This window comes from Nothoprocta perdicaria, unplaced genomic scaffold (assembly GCF_003342845.1).
Source record: "Nothoprocta perdicaria isolate Ctin4 unplaced genomic scaffold, notPer1 scaffold_216, whole genome shotgun sequence".
In the NCBI taxonomy this organism is placed as follows: Eukaryota; Metazoa; Chordata; class Aves; order Tinamiformes; family Tinamidae; genus Nothoprocta; species Nothoprocta perdicaria.
The window spans coordinates 244,127-265,262 of NW_020455381.1; the positions used below are offsets into that span (position 1 = coordinate 244,127).

At 37.1% G+C, this 21,136-nt stretch overlaps 1 protein-coding gene across 1 annotated transcript in view; it reads left to right on the forward strand.

Moving 5' to 3' along the window:
- The window catches only part of LOC112946766, a 99,870-nt gene extending 84,531 nt beyond the window's left edge, over positions 1 to 15,339 (forward strand). Inside the window, 1 exon segment of the mRNA XM_026038692.1 lies at positions 11,565 to 15,339. Within this exon segment, the coding sequence (XP_025894477.1) occupies positions 11,565 to 15,039 (3,475 nt within the window). The 3' untranslated portion in view covers positions 15,040 to 15,339.
- The last annotated feature ends 5,797 nt before the right edge of the window (positions 15,340 to 21,136 follow it).

Consider the following 21,136-nt stretch of genomic DNA (forward strand, 5'->3'; position numbering starts at 1 on the left):
CCGTAAAAGAGCAGCTGATAACCAGGTGGCATGATAAGCTACCACTGTGTAGCCACTGTGTACATTATCATTCTTTCCTTTTTCTCTTTGCCTAAGAAGAAAGCATGGCCTCTGATTGAGGAGTCKGCCGCTGCTAGCTCTTAAGTCAGATATAAGGTAAGGTTTTTATTGTGTTGTGTGTGTCCTTAGACTGACTTCTTATGAAGAAGCTTTGTGGTATAAAAAATAAATGTGATGTGTTTTGTTATTATTATTGATTAAAAGTGAACTTGGTGRGAAGAATGCTATGTTATAGACTTTTTAAAAGGTTTTAGTATGTATTTTTCATGGCCTGCTTTGTAAGAGTGGTACTGGTGTTGTTCCATCTCCAGGTGAGGAAGAACTTTACTGTGAGGGTGACAGATCGGTGGAACAGGCTGCCCAGGCAGGTTGTGGAGTCTCCTACTCTGGAGGTCTTCAAAACCCGCCTGGATGCCACYCTGTGCCACATGTTCTAGGTGTGCCTGCTTGAGCAGGAAGGTTGGACTAGATGATCTGTAGAGGTCCCTTCCGACCTTGAATATTCTGTGATTCTGTGGTGTTGGTATAGATAATACGTGTGTACATACAAGGAGGTAGAAATTGGGATCTAAGAAAATATCTGATGAGCTGAGTAGAGTCTGCATCTTTCTGTGAAATTGTTTGGCTTTTAAGAGACCATATAGAAGGAATTTGGTGTTTCAATATATGAGCCAAAACAGGTATCAAACAAACAGAAAGGTTATTAAATAAAATGCTGGACTGACAGCCTTAAACTTTCCTATATTCCTCTCCTTCCAAAGATGAACAGAATGTTTTCTTAGTGCCTTGCTAGAAAAAAAAGAGGGGAGGCTGTTTGGACTATTCTGCTTTCTTACAGTTTCTTAGTGCTGAGAATGATCCCAGAAGTGTTATCACTGTCCTTTTTGTGGGGAGGTGATCAAGATATCTTTCCAAGAGAGCTGGAGACTCTTGAAAGCCTTTTTAGAAAGGCTTTTAGACTAAAAGTCTTTAGAAAGTTTTAGAGCACATTCCTCCCTCTAGAGGCTGGGAGCACCCCTAGGTTGGGAAGTACCTCACTCTGCTGGCAGACCCCAGCGAAGCCCTGTGAATCTCGACCATGAATGGAGAGTGAATAACACCCATTGCTTTACCTGGTGGCTTATACGAGCTTTGCGCTCCATTCCAACTGCTTCTGAAAGATGGAACAATACTAAGCACACTACTTCATTCTTTTCATTAATATTTATTTATTTATTTTTATAGTGACTCTAAAGACTTTAGAATAYACATAAATTTAATCTATATTCTTTWCTCCTCTGCCTCCACCTCTGAAAGCAAAACTGGGCAATGATATTCTAGCCATGCAGATCTTCAGCATTTACTAAGCTTAGGATAACTGTGGTGTATGCATTGCCCTAATTTTGACAGAATGTGCCGAACCATAATCCATAAGCCGTAAATATTTCTGGTGTACTCTTCTAAGAAATTTGTAACATTGTATAAGATGATTATATTTTTGGGGGGGAGGGGGGGCAAAGGTTATTAATTTTTCGCTTTTTCACTTGTCAATATTTAAAGAGTATAAGAAACCTGCCAAAAATATAAAGGGGAAAAAATAGTGACAATAAATAAACACTGTCCAGGTAAAAAAATACTTAGAAAGCATTATACTGTGTGGATTTTTTCTTTATTTGTTTAATGGATAAACTTAACATTTATCTCTAACATTTACACATTTGCATGACACAAATTCTTTGCTCTGCTACCCTTTGTTATATAGCAACAGTTTAAATCTAAACATATGTTTGCCTTTTTTTTCCTTTTTTTTTATAGCAACAATTTCAATAGTTATGTATGGTTTTCTTCTTTTTTTTATATTCACATAATATTTCACTTTCAAGTCTGTGAGGGTGGACTTTTACGTGGGAGTCTTGCAGAAAAAAGTTCTTTGTTAGAGAGGCTTGATTTTTATAGCAGAAAACTGCCAATCGCTTTGATCTAAAAGGAAGGGCACTCCMCAAAGTGCCCTTTTTGTTTGGATTCATTTTGCTTGGATTCATTTACAGTCATCTGATCTGAATGATTTCTGGTTTTCATAAAACCAGTAAACATTTGCCACTGCTACCATTGTTTGCTATATCGGTCCATTACAAACACAGCGATGATACAAAGGGCTCCAGAGCACTTTTGGAAAGGGCTTTTGGAAAATTGAATGGTTGAAAGGTTTTTTTTTTTTTTTTTTTTTTTTTCCTATGATGAGATTATTCTTAAAGTGTAACTTAAAGACTTCAAGGAACTACATTTTTCTGTCAGTCGCTTTGCATTCCAAAAAAATACATCTGCTTACATCATCAGCTGTAAGCCTAGAAGCTTTTTACGGATTAAGCAAAGTCTTTGTATAGTCTATTATATTTTATGTTTTCTTGCCACTGCATACTTTTTTTGTATTTTTTTCAGTTAAAGGTAACAAAAAAAAAAAAAAAAAGATATTCAAAGTTAAATGTATTAGGAATGCATCAAAATATAACATAGCTAAATCTTATCCAGTAGGATAAATATATTAAACAACTTTAAATTCTCTGGAAAAAAAAAATTTTGATAGAAGAATTTTCCCTGACAATTGAGCTGATACAACTATGATATGCTTCACCAAACTACATTGACTTTGCTGAAATATCCATCTAAAGAAATTCTGTAACTTGGTTTTAAATAAAGTAGTTTTTCATTTAAAAATATGTTTTGTAAGTTGCATCACAAGTCATATTATTAGTATGTAAAAAAAAGGACTGAAATGGTTTTATCAGCAAAGATTTTTTTAAAGTTTTCCTTCACTTTTCAAAGTGAAACTTTTCTTTAACTATTCAAAGTTAGAATAGAGTTATAATTTTGACTTATGAGGTTTTTTTGCAAAACTCACCTTTTAATCTAAATTGATTTACTTAGAATTTCTTTACTATTATAAAGCTCTGTGTAAAGAATTAAGAGCTATTCTTGATAGTGGTAAAGAAAATAAATCCTACGAGATATTTCTGGTCTACTTAAGTCTAGCAGAAACTAGATTCCATTGTGATTTTCACTGTACAGAAAAGGAGAGAAAAATGATAAGCTACTAGTAGATAAAATGTTTTGTCTGGCTGACCATGATTCAGTCTCTTACTAAGTGGAGTTTTTTTGGTTTTTTTTTTTTTTTTTTTTTTTTTTTTTTTTTTTGTTTTTTTTTTAAACCACAAAACCCTTTTCAAAGATATGAAACTTTCTCTTTTATCAAAATATACGGGGACACAGATCATGATGTTTGACAAAGAGTGGGAAATGCTGGATATGATGGCCCCATGGCAAAGAAAAGCAAGGAAATTTTTATAATAAACTTAGCTACCTAACAGTCATATCCTAATTCTCTCACCAGTGCCATGTTACGCTCTAACAAAGTACATTTAAAAGAAAAGTGAAACTATTAAAAAAAAGAGCTATATCTATACATTCTCTACATCCTTAAAGTAGTTTATAATTGTAGTTAAAGTGATATAAACATGTATCTGTTTTGTATATCTTGCTTCAGCCATGGACAGCAGGCTCCATTTCTATACATGTTAACTCTGTTAGGTAAATCCCACTTATGGACAAGAGTTCTTCCTCTTCTTCCCTCATCTCAAGTCCTGTGTGCCATAACCAAGTGCTGAGGTACCATTTTAAAATCAGGTACAGATGCTGTTAGCTGTAACCTGAATGCAGCGAGATTTTAATGTATGACACTTGGTATAACATAACCTTAAATTTTCTTGAAGATCTCAAGATACTTGTCCTAGATTATGATGAAAGCACATGAATTAGCCTGAATATTTCACAAGATTGGTAGGAATATCATCTTTCAAACTATGAGAAATTGGCATTAGGGATAATTTCTGGAATAAGATTTAGTTCCATTTCCTGTGTTCTTCAGGATTATGTTTTTCATTTTTTATCATCTACCGGCTGTTTCTGACAGCTTTCTAGCAATTATTTTTCTTTTCCCTCACAATTTAAAATCATATGTTCTATTCCTGGTAGCTTTGTGATTTGGGAGCCCCAGTAGATCTATATAAATCATGACAATTTTTGTTGTTTAATCTGAAATGTTGTCTATTTGAAAGAGGCAGGTAATTGTTAGTGGTAAGAAATAGGTTAGAAAAAGAATTCTCAGGCCATGATGAGTGCAATCTCAAGGAATGCATAATTTAAGCTTTTTATTTTTTCCCGTATAATATTTAGCTTTCCAATCTATTCAAACCTTGAATGCTGATCTTTACTGGCCAAGTAAAATTAGAAAAGAAAAGAACTTTTAAAGGAAGGTAAATAAGAAAAAATTGACATCACTGGTGGCAAAAACAAGTCTGTAACTGTGACTGTAAACCAGAATGAAGAGAATCACATGCAGTACGTTGGTTGTGAAATGATGTGTCCTATAAACTGGGTGTAAAAGGCTTTATGGTGCCTACACCATTTAGTCATGCGAGTTCAAAGACATGCAAACAGTAGAAACAATGATTTTGTAATAAAGCCTTCTGTCATCAAGCAACTCAGACACTGGGAGCTCAAGAAGCTACTTTAAAAAGTGGGGTAAAAATCAAGCCAAAACTATATTATCTTGGGTCACTAATTATATCTTATCTATGATTAGACTGAGATACCATTTTTGACTAAAAGTAACAAAATTTGATGTGTACTGTGCAATGGAATATGCTGCTGAAGGAGAGAGGAAATATGAAGTGAATGTTTGACTTGGAAATACATGAAAGCAGAAAGCTTAAAGAGAAATAAATGCTGGAATATCTGCTGTCTCTGTAATTTAGTAGATCTTTGTTTTGTAGGTGCTTCAAATTCTTTCTGATCATCATAGTCTTCCCTAATGTACACCAGGAGCTGAAATAGCAAACAGGTACTTCTGAAATGTCGACTTTCTATTTAAAATAAGAATCCTTTTATGTTTCCTCAGCTGTGGCTAGATTTAATACATTTCTGAATGATAACTTTTTTCTGAGAATATAAGAAAATTAATAAAATACTAGAAATGTTTACCATTTATTATAGGTGTTGCTAAATTTCTATCTTGTCTTTCATACTCCACATGGCTAACTTGACATTTCATTGTGGTAAAAAGATGTGTTTTGGTCTTCCTGACCTGGTCATCCGTTATCTCCTCTGTTTATATGCTCCATTTATCAGACAACTCAACAAGTTTGAATCCATTGAAAATTATATACATATATGTATAGACATAATTGTAAAATAGGTATATTTATCACAGTTGAATGTCATTTGGATAAGCAAATTGGATAATTTACSCCATAGCCTCACAGTCACCAGAGCTGAAGCAAGGTAAGGAAGAGAAGGCAAATTATCCCTTCGTCCCTGAGAGATCTGGGATCAGTATGAGCCAACTGTGAGACTGTCACTGGGGGAAAGAAGGCAAGTGAGCTAACAGAAGTGAGCAAAATACTTGTTCTTCTCAGTGCTGGCTGTGCTACAGCCAAGCTATTGATAGATGTTAAGATCTTTAATCCTTGTTTTAGATAAGCTTGACAAGAAAAGATCTCCTTGAGCTCTGTAGAAGTCCATTAAATGGAAAAAACTCTGAAGAGATGGATAGTTTAGTCTAAACAGTTCACAGTGTAGAATGGAATTTGAAACATAAAAACACAAGAAATAATATACATGGACAGTGAAATTAAGATTGTTTAAATTGAATTTTAAACCAACATCAGCAGAACAAGGACTTCATCTTGTTTTTGTTTGACTGTAGCACAAAAACTTGTGAACTAATAACTGTTTAGGTGGTGTGAAGGGGACAGAGGACTACCTCAGGTTGTTCTGAAATACGTAACTTTAGAACATCTTTTTAGCTCGTGTTTCATTTCCTTCACCAAGTAGTTAGAATACCCKATGAATCTAGATAAAATACATATCTGATTTTTTTAATCTACAAGTTTATGCTGTCATGCTTGAGCTTCACCTTATGCTGCATAATATTTGGTCTGCAATGAAATTCTGCATTGCTAAAATGTTTTTTTTCAGTTATGATTCTGCTTCTTTAAAAATACTTTACGCATATTCTTCCTTCAGAAAAAAAAAATACCAAAAAAAATAAAAAAAAAAAAAAAAAAAAAAAAAAAAAAAAAAAAAAAAAAAAAAAAAACCAAAAAGCAAAAGTACAATCCATGGTACAGGCTTTGCCTTTGTGCAAGGATAATAAAATGTAAATTACTGGAAGATGCATTGTCAGACGAAAAGTTTGGAGAGTCATATTCTTCCAACATGTGCAGTACAGACAATATGGTTAAAAGGGGACCTTACTCCGTTTCTGAATGTTCTGCAGTTTTCGTAGCCTATTTCTGGGCATCTCCAGTCTCCAGTCCAGGATGTGGGTGCAAAGTTACTACCCACAGCTCTTTCATAACTATGTGTATGCCCACGCAGAGTATAAATCTTCAAGGGCTAAACTCCACAAAGGAGCAGAAATAGAGCTTCATGGCTTCTTCATCATGAATAAACAGCTATAGGAGCTAATACAAATACTAATGTCCTGGTACCCCACTGAATTTGAAGAATCCTCACTCTTCTGCTATTATCATTGTGAGGGAAAACTTATGTATTGACACTTCTCAGAGTTTTCCCAATGCACCAAAGACGAACCAGACACAGTGATCATTGTGATGTCTTTCTCCTTTCTTCACGTTCCTCTTTTTTGTTTGTTTGTTACAGATATATTATCCTTCGTTATTCTTAAATAGAAGAAATATAAGACATCTCCTGATTAGTTAGGGAGAGAAGTCTATATATTAAGATGGAGAGAGTAAAAAAATGCTCATCAAATATTTATAGTTCTGTGTATGCACAAAATACTCCAGTCACACACATCAGCTCTGCTGCAATACCCGTTAGACAGAAAAAGTTTGTGTGACACAACCAGCCACTAAGATATCCTTATTTTTTCCCTGCTTTTATTGTAGTCTTTGGAAATATCCTGTAAAGCTCTGTTTCATGCTGCCTTTGACAGTGAAGATCATTGCAAGTCTATCAAGAAGCACACTTCTGAGTCACTGAATAATACCCTGTTGTTTGACAGGTCTGAAGGGGTTTGCAATCCAACAAGCTGTTTGACCAACAAATGCAGGAAAACTATGCCTGAGGAATTACAATTGAAACCGTGAAGTAGATGCAGCCTTACAGATGTCTACACAACATACCCATAGCTTATAGGCTATACACTGGCAAGGAATAAAAATTCGCAACCTTTCTTCTGCTAAATAATTTTGATGAGTAATTTTTGATAGATCCATCTTTAAATTTGCTTGACATACATTACAACTATAGGTAATAAAGCTAATGGTTTTTAATTTATTTAACAGGCTTAGTATCTCAATATACTTATATCATTGACTTCAAGTTAATGTTGTATGGTTTTCAAAAGGAATATATATTTTTAAATTTTCTTCTGAGCCACTCGTATGAATAAAGAGAATGGAAATTCTCTTTCAATATTTCTTAAAAGCAATTAAATGCATAAAATTATAGTTTACATAAAATTAAAATCATGTGCAACATGTTTCTTAGGGTTAATATAAATTGATTGGGATAGCTGAGCAGGCTTGTAATATTCATTTCATAGACACTAATACATCTCTAGGAATATTAGAGAAATGCCAGAAAACTGAAAAACATTGGAGACCTAACCACTGGAGAGCTGAAATTTGAGAGGAAAATAAATTAAAGATGAATTGGTAATAAACAGAAAACAGTTTAATATCTCATCACTTTGTGGTCTCCTCCGGCTTTGTACATCCCTATATTCCCCTTCGGCTTGCAGTTGTGTCATCAGCTTTTTGAGTAGGAACTAGCTGATGTTAGTCAGTGCTTTTTGCACTGCTTATTTTGCTGCCACAAAATAAGTACAACTTTAACAGCTGAATTAAGGGAAATAAATCAACAAACTGCTTTTGCATCTGAAACCTTACAAACAAGAAAGGATCAGTTAAAGAAAACAACAACAACAACAAAAACAGATTGGTAAAGGAGAGGGAAATTCATGAGAAGGAATCCTCTCTGAAGTTTCTCTCCAATAAAGCAGATGTCTGTGAGGGTCTGTGTACCCGTCTACCAATCTTGAAAAACATCTCACTCAAAACTGCACGTTAATTTTTGTACTACTCATCCTTTTCTGGCACTTGCTTTTCCTTTCTGTCATCTGTTAGCTGGAAAGAAGATTATGTAATTTTGTTGTCTCCCAGTGTGTTTTTATCATACTTGAGGATATCATAGAAAAAAACAACTCCCTCTCTACCCCCCCMAAAAAAAAAACAACAAAATTACAAAATTAAAGAATAAGGTTTCTAAGTATGTTTATGCAGTTGCAAAATAATAACCTTTGGAGACTTAGACAAAWCGTGTTATATGGCCTATAATGATTTAAAATGTAATGAATGATGTGTATGTGAACAAATATAAGTTAATGAAGGGTACATGAGCACACATATGCCCTTTAAAACAAAAGCATATTCAAGGCATAAACTCAAAATAAGCTGTTCTATGAGAATCAGGAACCTTAAATCTAAATAAAATTCATGTCTGTCTCATAAGATCATTTGAAGTGATTTTGTACTTAATGATAGAAGCTATTTGTGAAGTTGGTTTCAATAATATTTTACTATCCCATTTATAAGAAATCTTGTGTTTAAAAATCCCCTTTCTTTCTTTTTTTTTTTTTTCCTTTGTGGAAACTTCTCAGCATTATTTTCTCCAACAACAATCTCCCCCAATGACAATTCTTAATGATGGCATTTTGTGTAGAAGCAGGGTCAAACAGTTACCGCTCTTCTTTTTGCCTTGTATTTTGTTTTCTATTTTTATGTGTCTGAAAGCTACTGATAGGGGCCTTCTAGTCATCATCTCAAAGGCGTTCCAGATGCAAGCCTCTCTAGCCCAGGTACATAGAGGTTAACACCTGCCATTCATCCCTCAAAAGCTTTATTACAAAGTATAAAACACATTGTCATCATAATGGAGGTTCAGAAATGATATGAAAAAGATAAGACATTCCAAACTTTTAACATTCTTGGCCTGCTATGAGTGATCATAAAATAGGCATTTCCTGAGGGGATTTTTAGTTTTTTTCTTTCAAGATGCAATGTAAATCTAGTTGCAAATTCAAATTTGCTTTCAAAGTACCCCTACCCAAACATTTCTCTCTGAAAATTTGGTTAATTGACTTATCATTCTTTGCATTACCAGTTAATTTACATTTTGAAATTAATTTTTTGTTTGTTTTTTGTTTGTTTTTGCTTGGGCTGTCAGTTCAGTTGCTTGTTCTTCAGTTGCAACAAATTTCAGTGAAGAATAAAAATACAGCTGGAAAAGAAGCCTCATGTGCAACTCTAAGTAAACAAATACTAGAATAAATAATTTATACCATATGTTAGCATTAAAGCAGTATTTGCTTTAAAGAATCCTTAACACTTGCACACTCACCCTACAGATCATGAATTCCTTGCAGCAGATGCAACTTCTAGCAGGATTTATTTACAATCAGGGTGAATCATTCACTTACCAATCTTATCACCAGAAGCTAAAACTAGTGATGCTGAATCAGGAAAAGCTGTGGCCTATATTTTTCCCTCATGGATAATACTTGAGACAGCTTTTATGCTACAGAAAATTTTTGTTTCTTTTGGCCACACATGGCCCTTTCAATCTGCTTCAGTTCAGACAGCGAATGTCCTGTTTTTGTGTTGAATCATTCAGATTAGATCTCCACAAGGACATATTTCTCTCACTGCAACTAAATGGGAGGTTTAAACACTCTTTGTTGAGTTTGTTGAAGTTTAGTAGATGGAGGACCAAGTAGAGAGCATTCACTAAACTGGGAAATTTTACAAACTTGCTTGTTTGTAAAAGAGTAGGGAAAGATACACAGGTTTTATCCTCAAGAAATGCAAAAACTGGAAAGAGGAATACAGGCTTGGCAGCTCACCTAGGTTTTGCTACAGTGTCAGCATCCCTCTTCTGACTGTGATCCCAGCTGGAACAAATTTTCTGAGACGTACAAAAAACTGTCTTGCCCTTCTCATGCAGGCTACTTCCATTTTTTCCTTCTATCACCTGCATTTTAGGAGAATAAAAGGTATTAGCAGAGCTGCTGTGAATTCAAAGTCTCTGGTGACAAAAGCTTGAAATAGAATTTTTACGAACGTGTTTAGGCAGCATTACTTGATTTGTTTGGGGGTGCTTCTTGCAGCGCTCATCTACACACTGCTGCATCCGTGCGTGCTCTTCAGTGTTTGACGATAAGTTGGATATTCTCAGGGGTAGCTTCACTGATAATAAAATCATTAGGGTGCTACATTTACAATGAATTTGACCCAGCACCGCACCCAGTAGAGCACAGAGCAGCCTGCACTAAAACTGCATTATCTGATTGTGCTTTGCTTTCCTCATATGTGCCCTGCTCAGTAAGTACTCATTGTCAGCTAATATGCTTTTGCAGCTCTGTTTATTTCACAATCCTTGGCATTTTACCATCAAAACAAGCAGTTAAAACATTGAATGGTGAATACAACTTTCAAAAAAATTGTTATTTTCCCTAAAAATGTAATGGAAACCTGCTTACCTCATTGGAAGGCAACACAGTGCAGTCACTAAATAGTATTCTAATGATTATATCTGCATCAATCTAAGCAAGGCTACACACTAGCTTTTAAATCAGATTAGGCTTATACTGTGTGCTGAAGGTCATCAGGATATTGCTAGCTGCATGAACAAATGCTCAGCTTACATTTTGGAGGGATAGGAAGGTTGCAAGTTCTTTGTGGTTTTGTTTTTTTGCTTTTTGTCTGTATGGAAATAACAAGAATCAGTAACATGGAGAGAGAAAATAAGACATTTCTAGTATAAACCCTCAATTTTCTAAGATTTTACATTTTATCATCCTGAAAGGGTAAGTGGAGGCATAAATATACATATATATCTCCAATTCTAGTATTTTTCAATAAGTTAACTGTTGCTCCAGTCTATCAGCTAGTTGCATCTCTCTCTATTCTGGTAAAGGCACTGTCCATGTAGATGTCAATACCGTGGAAGGATGTGACTGCTAGAATGTGGGAAATAGACCCTCTTATATTTCTACTACTATTTAGCTCAGATTTTCAGCTTGCATTCAGCACATCTCCTGGCCTTGTGTATTCTCAACCTAACAGTTTGTGCTGTGGGCTGAGTCAGAAGAAAGCAGTTCTAGATTAAGTTCATGTGTACACATTAAGGCAGATTTGGCTCCAGAACTGCAACTTCAAATCAAGACACAGAATTGGCATGTTGATGATTTATCCCAGATTTCTTTTTTTGTCTTGAATGTATGGAAGGAACACAAATCTTCCATTCAGGTGTGCGTCTCATCTATTTCTTATCTCTTCTCTGGCCAGATGAGATGGTGAAGGGTTAAACAGGATGCTTGGAGCTTATGAAAGCATGACATTGCAAGATGTAAGATGTAAGATGTAACTGAGTTCGTGGAAAAGGAGGGTAGATGTAGCAAATAGACAGATAATGCACTCCTTTTTGTACATACCTTAGAGCCCTGTACCACTGATGGGCTGGGACCTCCTAACCAAATTGRGAGTGCAAATACATTTTGAGAATGACGGGGTAAAGATTAATGGAGACTGGAAGATTAATTAAATATTAATTAGACTGGAAGATGAATATAGACTATATGAAAAAGAGAAAGAGGGAGAAATGCCAGAAACCCAAAAATGGATGAAGATAGTCCCAGAAGTATGGGCAGAAAATTCAGGAGTAGGGGAGGTAAAAGGAAAGATTCCTCTGGTCGTGGAASTGAAACCTGSAGCATCTCCRATTAGGGTGAAACAGTACCCTATGACCCCCGAAGCTCGACATGGAATAGCTAAACATATTAAGAGACTGTTGAAAGCAGGTATACTACGTAAATGCAAATCACCTTGGAATACTCCCTTACTGCCAGTGAAAAAGCCRGGAGGAGATTACAGACCGGTCCAGGACTTGAGGGAAGTAAATAAGAGAGTTGAGGATATACATCCTACCGTCCCGAATCCCTATACTTTACTGAGTTCGATGCCACCCRATATGAAGTGGTATAYGGTCTTAGACTTGAAGGATGCATTTTTTACTATCCCCCTCACGGAGCAAAGCCAAATAATATTTGCCTTTGAATGGGAGGACCCTGAGGAGKGGTATAAGGGACAATTGACTTGGACTCGYTTGCCACAAGGGTTTAAGAACTCCCCTACGYTATTTAACGAGATATTGCAGGAAGATTTGAACAATTTCCRGGAGCTGAATCCAAAGCTGATATTGCTCCAATATGTTGATGATTTGTTGCTGGGAGCTAAAABGAAAGTGGAATGTGAAGAGGGAACTAAAAGATTGCTTGAAGAGTTAAACAGGCTGGGCTATCGAGTAAGTGCAAAGAAAGCCCAAGTATGTAGCCCTGAAGTTACTTACCTGGGGTATAAAATATATAAAGGAAAAAGGTGGCTAACGGGTGCCATGAAGGAGACAATACTTCGTATACCTGAACCTAAGAACCCCCGGGAGGTTCGAGAGTTCCTAGGGACAGTGGGGTACTGCCGATTGTGGATACCTGGGTTTGCTGAAATAGCCAAGCCCTTATATGAGGTCAGCCGTGAAAGACCAAATTGGCAATGGACAGCGGAGATGAGGAAATCATTTGAGGAGCTGAGATTGACCTTATTAAAGGCCCCTGCGCTTGCACTTCCAGATCCAGCCAAAGACYTTCACTTATATGTRAGCGAGAAGGGCGGAGTTGCTAAAGGAGTGTTAACGCAGAGACAAGGTCCCTGGAAGAGAGTGGTGGCATATCTCTCAAAGAAATTGGACCCAGTTGCAGCTGGATGGCCACCATGCCTTCGAATTATTGCGGCAGTGGCCTTAATGGTAAARGATGCYGACAAATTGACATTTGGCCAAAAACTGTTGGTGACTACWCCCCRTTATGTAGAAGCTTTGCTCAAGCAGCCTCCTGAGAGGTGGATATCGAATACWAGGCTAACTCACTACCAGGCCTTGCTCCTTAATCCAGACAGAATTGAATATACTTCACCGGTGGTGTTAAACCCGGCAACACTCTTACCTAACCCGAACTATGAAGCCCCGTTGCACATATGTCAAGAGGTGTTATMGGAAGTGATAACTATCAGGGARGATCTGAAGGATGAACCCTTAACGGGAGGAAAAGTATGGTTTACAGATGGAAGCAGTTTCATAGAACAGGGAAGAAGGCGAGCTGGAGCGGCGGTAGTGGACCAAAAGGGGGAGGTTGTCTGGAGCCAGAGATTGCCTGWTGGAACCTCGGCCCAAAAAGCTGAACTCTTAGCATTGGCCAAAGCTTTGGAGATGGCAGAGGATGAGAGAGTGACCATATATACAGACAGCAGATATGCATATGGGACAGTGCATATACATGGAGCTATATACYGAGAGAGGGGATTCTTAACATCTGCAGGAAAGGAAATTCGGAATAAGGAAGAAGTTTTGCGTTTATTATCAGCCCTGCAGAAACCCAAGGCAGTAGCTATTGTACATACCCCAGGACATCAGAAACAAATGGATCCAGTAAGTAAAGGGAATGCGACTGCAGATAGCGCTGCGAAAGAAGCCGCCTTAAGGGCTCAAGCATCAGTAATGCTAGCCACCAGTGCATCCAGCACATCCATAGTGAGAAATGATACTGTGGAAGAAAGGACATATACCYCCGAGGAGGAAGARTGGATTAAAAGAATTAAAGGTCAGAAAAGTGAAGAAGGGGAATACAGAGATGCTGACGGGAAGAAGATAATATCCAGAAAACTGGGACAGGAATTAGCCCAACAGCTACATAATATAACACATTTTGGGGAGAAAAAGATGAGAATGCTGATTGATAAGTTCGGGTTGAAGTTCCAAGGCCAGAGGAAGGTGATACAGGAAATAGTGGAKAAGTGTCAGGCCTGCCAAGAAATGAAACYGTCTCGAATAAAGGAGGTACATAAAGGAATAAGGGAAAGAGGTGGAGAACCTGGAAGGCATTGGGAAATTGATTTTACAGAAGTAAGGCCAGGAAAATATGGGTATCGATATTTGTTGGTATTGGTAGATACATTYTCAGGATGGGTAGAAGCTTTCCCTACTAAACGAGAAACTGCRCAGGTGGTAGCAAAGGTACTTTTAGAAGAAATAATCCCAAGATATGGAATACCCATAACTATTGGGTCAGATAATGGGCCGGCTTTTGTAGCTAAGATTATTCAAGAATTAACTGAAGCCTTGGGGACAAATTGGAAGTTACACTGTATTTATAATCCCCAGAGTTCAGGACAGGTTGAAAGAATGAATAGGACAATTAAGGAAACCCTAGCAAARTTGGTAAAAGAGACTGGACAAAACWGGGTTACTATGTTACCATTTGCTCTTTACAGGTCTCGGGTCACTCCGTATATTTTAGAATTTTCTCCTTTTGAAATAATGTATGGAACCCTTCCCCCAGTCTACCCATTAAGTGTAGGAAGGATCGGGAAAGGGACTACGGAAATAGGGCGGGAAGTGCAGGCTTTGAAAGAAATACAGGGTGAATTATTCCCCTTACTGCGAAAATGGTATAAAGGAAATCAAAAGCAAGATTTGGAGATTGGGATTGAGCCAGGAGAACGCGTATGGGTAAAAAGACATAATCCTAAAACCCTGGAAAGTAGATGGAAAGGACCATATGTTGTTATACTCGCTACTCCAACCGCTGTTAAAGTTGATGGTTTAGGACCGTGGATACAYCACTCCCACGTGAGGAAAGCATCGGAAACCGAAGTACAGGAACAAGATTGGCAGGTTCGATGGGATCCAGAGAACCCACTGAGACTCCATCTACAGCGAAGAAATGCAAAATTGGATAATGTTTTGGTTGATGTGRGGAACAATGGGGATAACAGGAAAGGAAAATTGGAGTCCCCATCTGCCTTATAAGTGGACATTGGTAAGCCTAGACTCTCCTAGAATACTTAAAACTAACATAAKTGCAGGAGCTCCCATGTTTAAGGGGGTAAAACTTTTTGATTTAGTGGCACAACATGGAACTGGAATGTGGATCGATAAGCCATATTATTTCTGTCCAAGTAATAATCCTGGGAAAAATTATTGTAATGCGCCTGGAGAATATTTCTGTGCATATTGGGGTTGCGAGACTATTGCTATGGAATGGAAACCTAGTAAACAAGATCCCTTTTTATTGTTAATTTTTGGTCCAATAATTTTGAACAAATTGGTCCAGTTTACAAGGGAAAAAAATAGGGGCGGTACACATAATGCTTTCAAGACAACTACSAAATGAACAGAGAAAGAATTCTCTCAAATGAACAAAAGAAAAAGGGGGGAGTGAAGGATTAAACAGGATGCTTGGAGCTTATGAAAGCATGACATTGCAAGATGTAAGATGTAACTGAGTTCATGGAAACGTGACATTGCGAGAAACCACTTGTATTCGCGTAAGATAGTGCTATGTGCCCTGTCAGTAGGAATGGGAGCATGAAGATAAGAACAATGAAAATTAGCATAAAAAGCTCGCGCTGGAATGCTACGGGGTCCGTTGGCGGAACMCCTGYRTGGGATGAGCCCRGACCCCAGCTAGCTGGTATTATTATCTTTACCTTATTTCCAAATAAACCACGACTCTGAGAGACTCTCTCGATGGTGGTTTTGTCCTTCTCTACCGATTCGAAGAACGGACCTAACAATGGATATGTTTCAGTGGCTTTTGCTAAGTCTGGATATGGTTTGGAGGTTAATTCTGATACAAGGATGGATGWTGGAACTTATTCTTTCTGTTATTTTCCTAGTTTTTAATTCAAGCAAATGTATTGGATCAAACTATTGAATTATATTGGACCAAAAATGTCCTTCATTTGAAAGTCTTTCTCCAAAATCCTAGGATATTTTTTTCTGAATCACGGACAGCCATTTTTCAACACCTTCTTCAAGACTTCTTCCAATATTTACCAGCTTGCTTATCAAAACGTAAAAAATAAGTAATAAAATATGCCCCATTCTGCAGTCAGTGTTGTCAGGGTTTTACCATTTTATTTGGGGAGTCAATTTACTTTTTCTTTAAATATGCAATATATTAATTACATTTTCATACAGTTATCTGCAGCCTGCCTCTCACCAGCATGCTTTATTTTGTAGAAGAGAAATATATATATATATAATTTACATATATATATATACATATATATATATATATATTTGTCTTAGCAGAACAAAATATAATTACCTAGCTAAGGGCATGTATCATCATTAGTTTTTAGAGGAGAATATCTGAACTGATGGCAGAATCATAAAATGCTTTTAAGAGGTTTTAAGAGTTACTGTTTCTGATGCCCTTTTTCCTGTTTCCTTGCTTTCCTTGACATTTGAAGTAGCTGAAGATTAAGGAGGTGTACAACAAACAATTTTTATATGCCACTGAATCACTCAAATTTAAATACTGTTTTTTTTTTATATACCTCATACTGATCAGAGACTTTTTGGGTGTGTGTGTTTTACTGCAGTATCATAAAAATGGAGTGTTATATGTCTAATTTTAGCCAAGAGGCCTGACTGTGGCATTCACATTTAGTAAATACTTTGTCTAGTCAAACAAATTTGTATTTTGGTCAGTTAATAGCATGTTTAAAGGGCATTAAAACTACTGTGGCAATAGATGTTTCTGTTCACATATTCTCCAGCTTTCAATGAATGGCTATAAACAAAAATAACCTTTTATGAATGACTTATGAGTGTAAAGTTAGTTTACTCAGTTAACTAAGTATTTATGCATCACTAGTAACTTGTTATATACAAGATAAAGACATTAAAAACAGTGGGCTGTTACATAGTAACACTCAATCCTGTGGTTACAACTCCCTGTGAACATAATACCTGTTTCTAGAATATATGTATAATAGTGAGTAATATTCTGCTAAACCATCCACAACCTATATGCAAATGATGCCTTATTTTCAAATGTGACCTGGATTAAAGGRAGTGAATTACTTATTTATTCATAATCTTTGAGGTTTCCCTTCCCCTGCCCAACCTGCATGATGCTGAAAATATATACAGATATGAGAATTTAAAGAAAGTGATATTCTGTTGATACTGTTTGGTTTTTAAGTCACTTTCCATAACAGCATTTAGTAAGATAGCACGTAGATCCTAAGAGCAAAAGAACAGTTGTTTAACAGCATATGTCCTCGTTTGTGTAATGATTGGCATTTGTGCTACTGTTTCTACCTCTGATTTTAAAGGGATCAAAGACCTCAAACAAAGTAGGCAACAAAATCTAAAACTCTCCAGCTTCATAAAAAAAAAAAAAAAAAAAAAAAGAAGAAGAAGAAGAAGAAGAATAGGTTGACAGGAACATGTAGAATTGAGGTGTAGACTTATTATTAGGCTTAGGTGTAGGCTTATTATTATGCTGCAAAATGCACCTTTGTTTTGCTTTCATATTCGTCACACATTTGACCTTGTTTTCTAAATTGAATATTTTATGGACTCAGTTTTTAGAACAGCAAATGCTTAGTCCTTATAGTTAATGGGAATGTTTTATCTTAAAGTAGCAAAAATGGGAAATGCAGGGGAAAATACAAGATTTCTTTTCTGTTTTTAGTATAGAGGAGGTTAATCTACTTTCTTAGGTCACTTAGATTTCCACCTTCACGTTTTAGAGGTTTTAGGGGAATTTAATATTTTTATTCTACCAAAAATAAATTACCTCACCGCCTTCTAAATCTGACATGTCCTTGTTTGCTCAGGGTTGATCCTCTGAAACACTTTGAGTAGTGTCATTTGTATGCTCCTCACTAAGGCTATGCTCATGTCTGGTGCTGTGGTTGTGCAGTGCTTAGTAATCAAGCACAAAATGCAACAGTAGAGCTCTAAGAGACACRATTTGCTCTCAGAAAGAGCTTGCTGATAACCAGCTCTTCATCATCAATAAAAACATGAGCACACACACGTATATATGTGTGTGTTTGTCCATATACATATATTAGTAGATCAGCACACTCTAGTTACTGATGGTTCTCTAGTTTTAGTTCTGTTACTGATGTTAACAATAGAAAACTGAACAGAGGAAGACAGATCTCACTGAGATTGCTCTTCTCACCTGTAAGGACCACAGAACCACAGAAGTTGCTGTATTTAGGAGATTTCTCAGAAACTAATAATTGTAGCTTAGGTAAATCGTAGCTATTTGTTATGTTGTAAAAATTCACGGATCTCTAAATTCAGTAAGTCCTGGAAGTTTTTTTCTTTATTGTTGTTCTTTATATTAGTTTTGTGTTTAAGGCTTTTTTCATAAGGCAATGTGCTGAATTCTTCTCGCATACTTTTTAAGAAGTAAAGAGTCATTTCAATGATGTATTAATTTCTAAAGAATAATTCACGGTTTACTTCTTTTTTTCCACTCTTTTTGATACCCCATCATCATAATGGGGTATCAAGTGTCGTGATTTGAAGTGGGGGCCAAATTTGCTAAGAGATGAATCTCCTTGCATTCCAGCTCATCCTCAGAGATTAGAGGGACTGGGGTTGGTTAGACTCAACTCTTAATAGGGATACCAAATCCTGTGGTAGCTATAGGCCTTACTGGCAGCACTGGATTCTGTAACGCCGAAATTACTCTTAGGCCCCAGCTTTTCTCTAACTTCCCTCCTTTTGAGCAATTTTACATAGCCAAACCCTTCCATGGGCTAGCAATGGGATGGCTTATTACTTCCCACTGGCTATCACTTTTATCTTGTCAGAGTCCTAATATGTAGAACACCGCTTTCTTAGTCCTTGCCCTTCACCAGCCTTTAGACAAAACCTCCTTTTCTCTGCTGACCAGGAATTAGACTGAAGGTCCTGAGGCAGAACTAGCTGAGTACACATCCTGGTGACAAWCATTTTCATTTCCTTTATCTGCAAGTGTGCAAAAGGGTCTTCAGCATGTATGCAGGGTTATGCACTAGGTCAAACTTGTGCAAATACTCCAGAAGATGTGAGTTTTTATTATTAAAGGGCCCAAGGTTGATAAATATGATCCTCAGCCGAGCTGAAGGCTTTGCTTTAGGGTCTTTATTAGGGAAGCAGGCTGCAAAAGGCAATGTGCTGAATTCTTCTCRTTCTGGACCCTATTAGTCCATGGCATTCAACCACCAGTAAAAGACAGGTAGAGCCCAGCTGATTATGGCACTTATCTGAGAAGGTTGGTGGGATGAGGGAGGAGCATATGAAGACAAGTCATTAACCTCTTTGGGAGGTGAAAAATAAGATCAGTGAAAGTCTTCCTCACTCTCCTCCTAGTGAGGAGGAAATGAAAGGCTTTCATCTCAATGGCAGTAGAAGAAAAGCTGGTGGACTGTTCTGGCCAGAACTAATTCTGCCTCTCCTCAATTACAATATGCTAATTTAGATGCTATTTTCAATTATCTTTAAATTTGGGATCACAACAATGTTWCAATGACAGACAGCACTGTGGCTGAGATTACAGAGGGGGCTGGCACAGCAAGGATTTTAAAAGTTTTTCAAGTGGAGATACTTCTCTCTGCACTTTTTCAAAACAGAAGCACTTCCAATATGCTGAGTCCTGGTGCAGGAGGAGGAGCCATGTCAGCCCTAGTCAGAGAAGATGAGAACTTGAATCAACATGTCTGACTCTGTGATGCACAACGCATGGGAAGGAGGGTCCACTAATGGTGCTGTTGTAGAGGAGGACAAAGCAGAGAACGAGGGGTCTTTGGTGCGCCATCTCCAAGGTGGAGGAAGAAGCAAAATGGAGGAGGAGCAATTTGACTGGAGGAGAAGGGGTCCTCTTGTGCATACACCTTGGCAGAGACGGAGTAGCCCTATGTCATTGCTATGAAGTGCATGAGGAGAAGTAGGAGGTCTAAGACCTGCTTTTCCAAGAAAGATGTGGCTACTGAAGGTAGAGCTTGGTAGAGGAGGATGAAAGCATTAGTCCCTGGTTGGAGAGGAGGAAAAAATGTGTGAATTGTGTGGCTAACTCTATAGTATGCAGTGGAGGAGGAGGTGGTGGAAGAGAGTCCAAAACTGGTGGTGTTGAGGAGGACGTAAGTTCGGAGAAGGAGGTGTTTGGTGGAGAAGGAGGTGTTTGGTGCACCATACCAGAGGAGGATGAGAAAGCAGAATGGAAGAGAAGGAGGTTGGTATATGTGCCCTGTGGAGTGCCCTTTGGTGCCCAGTGCCAGAATGAAGCGTTCTGTCATTACTGTCAACGGACTGTACTGTAGGAATAAATCTTAGTCCTGCCTTGCCAAAGAGAAGGATGTGTGTATGCACTGCAGACTCTTGGAGGCGGAGGAGGATGCGTATAAGTGCTCTGGTCAGAGAAGAGGAGTAGAACTCAAGGGAACTGTCCTGCTGCCTATGGTCACTGTACTCTGCTGAAATTGAACTTCTGAATGGCACTTGGGGGGCATCTCCAGGTGTGTTTGCTGTGTCCTCCTTCCCCCAGACAATAGCTCAATCCTTGTGCTCCATGTAAGTATGGAATTAATGGGAGTTAAATATATATATATATATATATGCAAGTTAAAACAAGCTAATATAAGCTTTTATATATTAAAAAAAACTTTTTTTTTTTACAAAACTTGTTTTTACAAAAAGTCATAAAGCCTAGATGTATAAAAGAATTGCGTATAGTAAAGGAACCAAAAGAAATATTTTACAATTTTAGTACAGTATATTACTGTAGCACAGTATTACTGTATAAATATAATGTCCTTTTCTATAAGTATCACAAGCATATGTCTAGTGAGACTTTTTTTAATAGTCCCTGCTCGTTTATAATTTATACATTCAGATGTTGGTGTAAGAAAGTGCATACAAGCACATTTTAACAGGAGGAAAAGTTAAGCTGCAAAATATGCATGATAAAGAGATTTTTTTTCCCATTCCCCGAAAATTTATATTCATGACTAATTGAAATTCTAATAAATAATGTACATCTTTTTTTTATTAAGTTAGTAAAAATATGAGCCATATTGCTATATTGCTGTATTGGTATGACCAATTGTTTGGC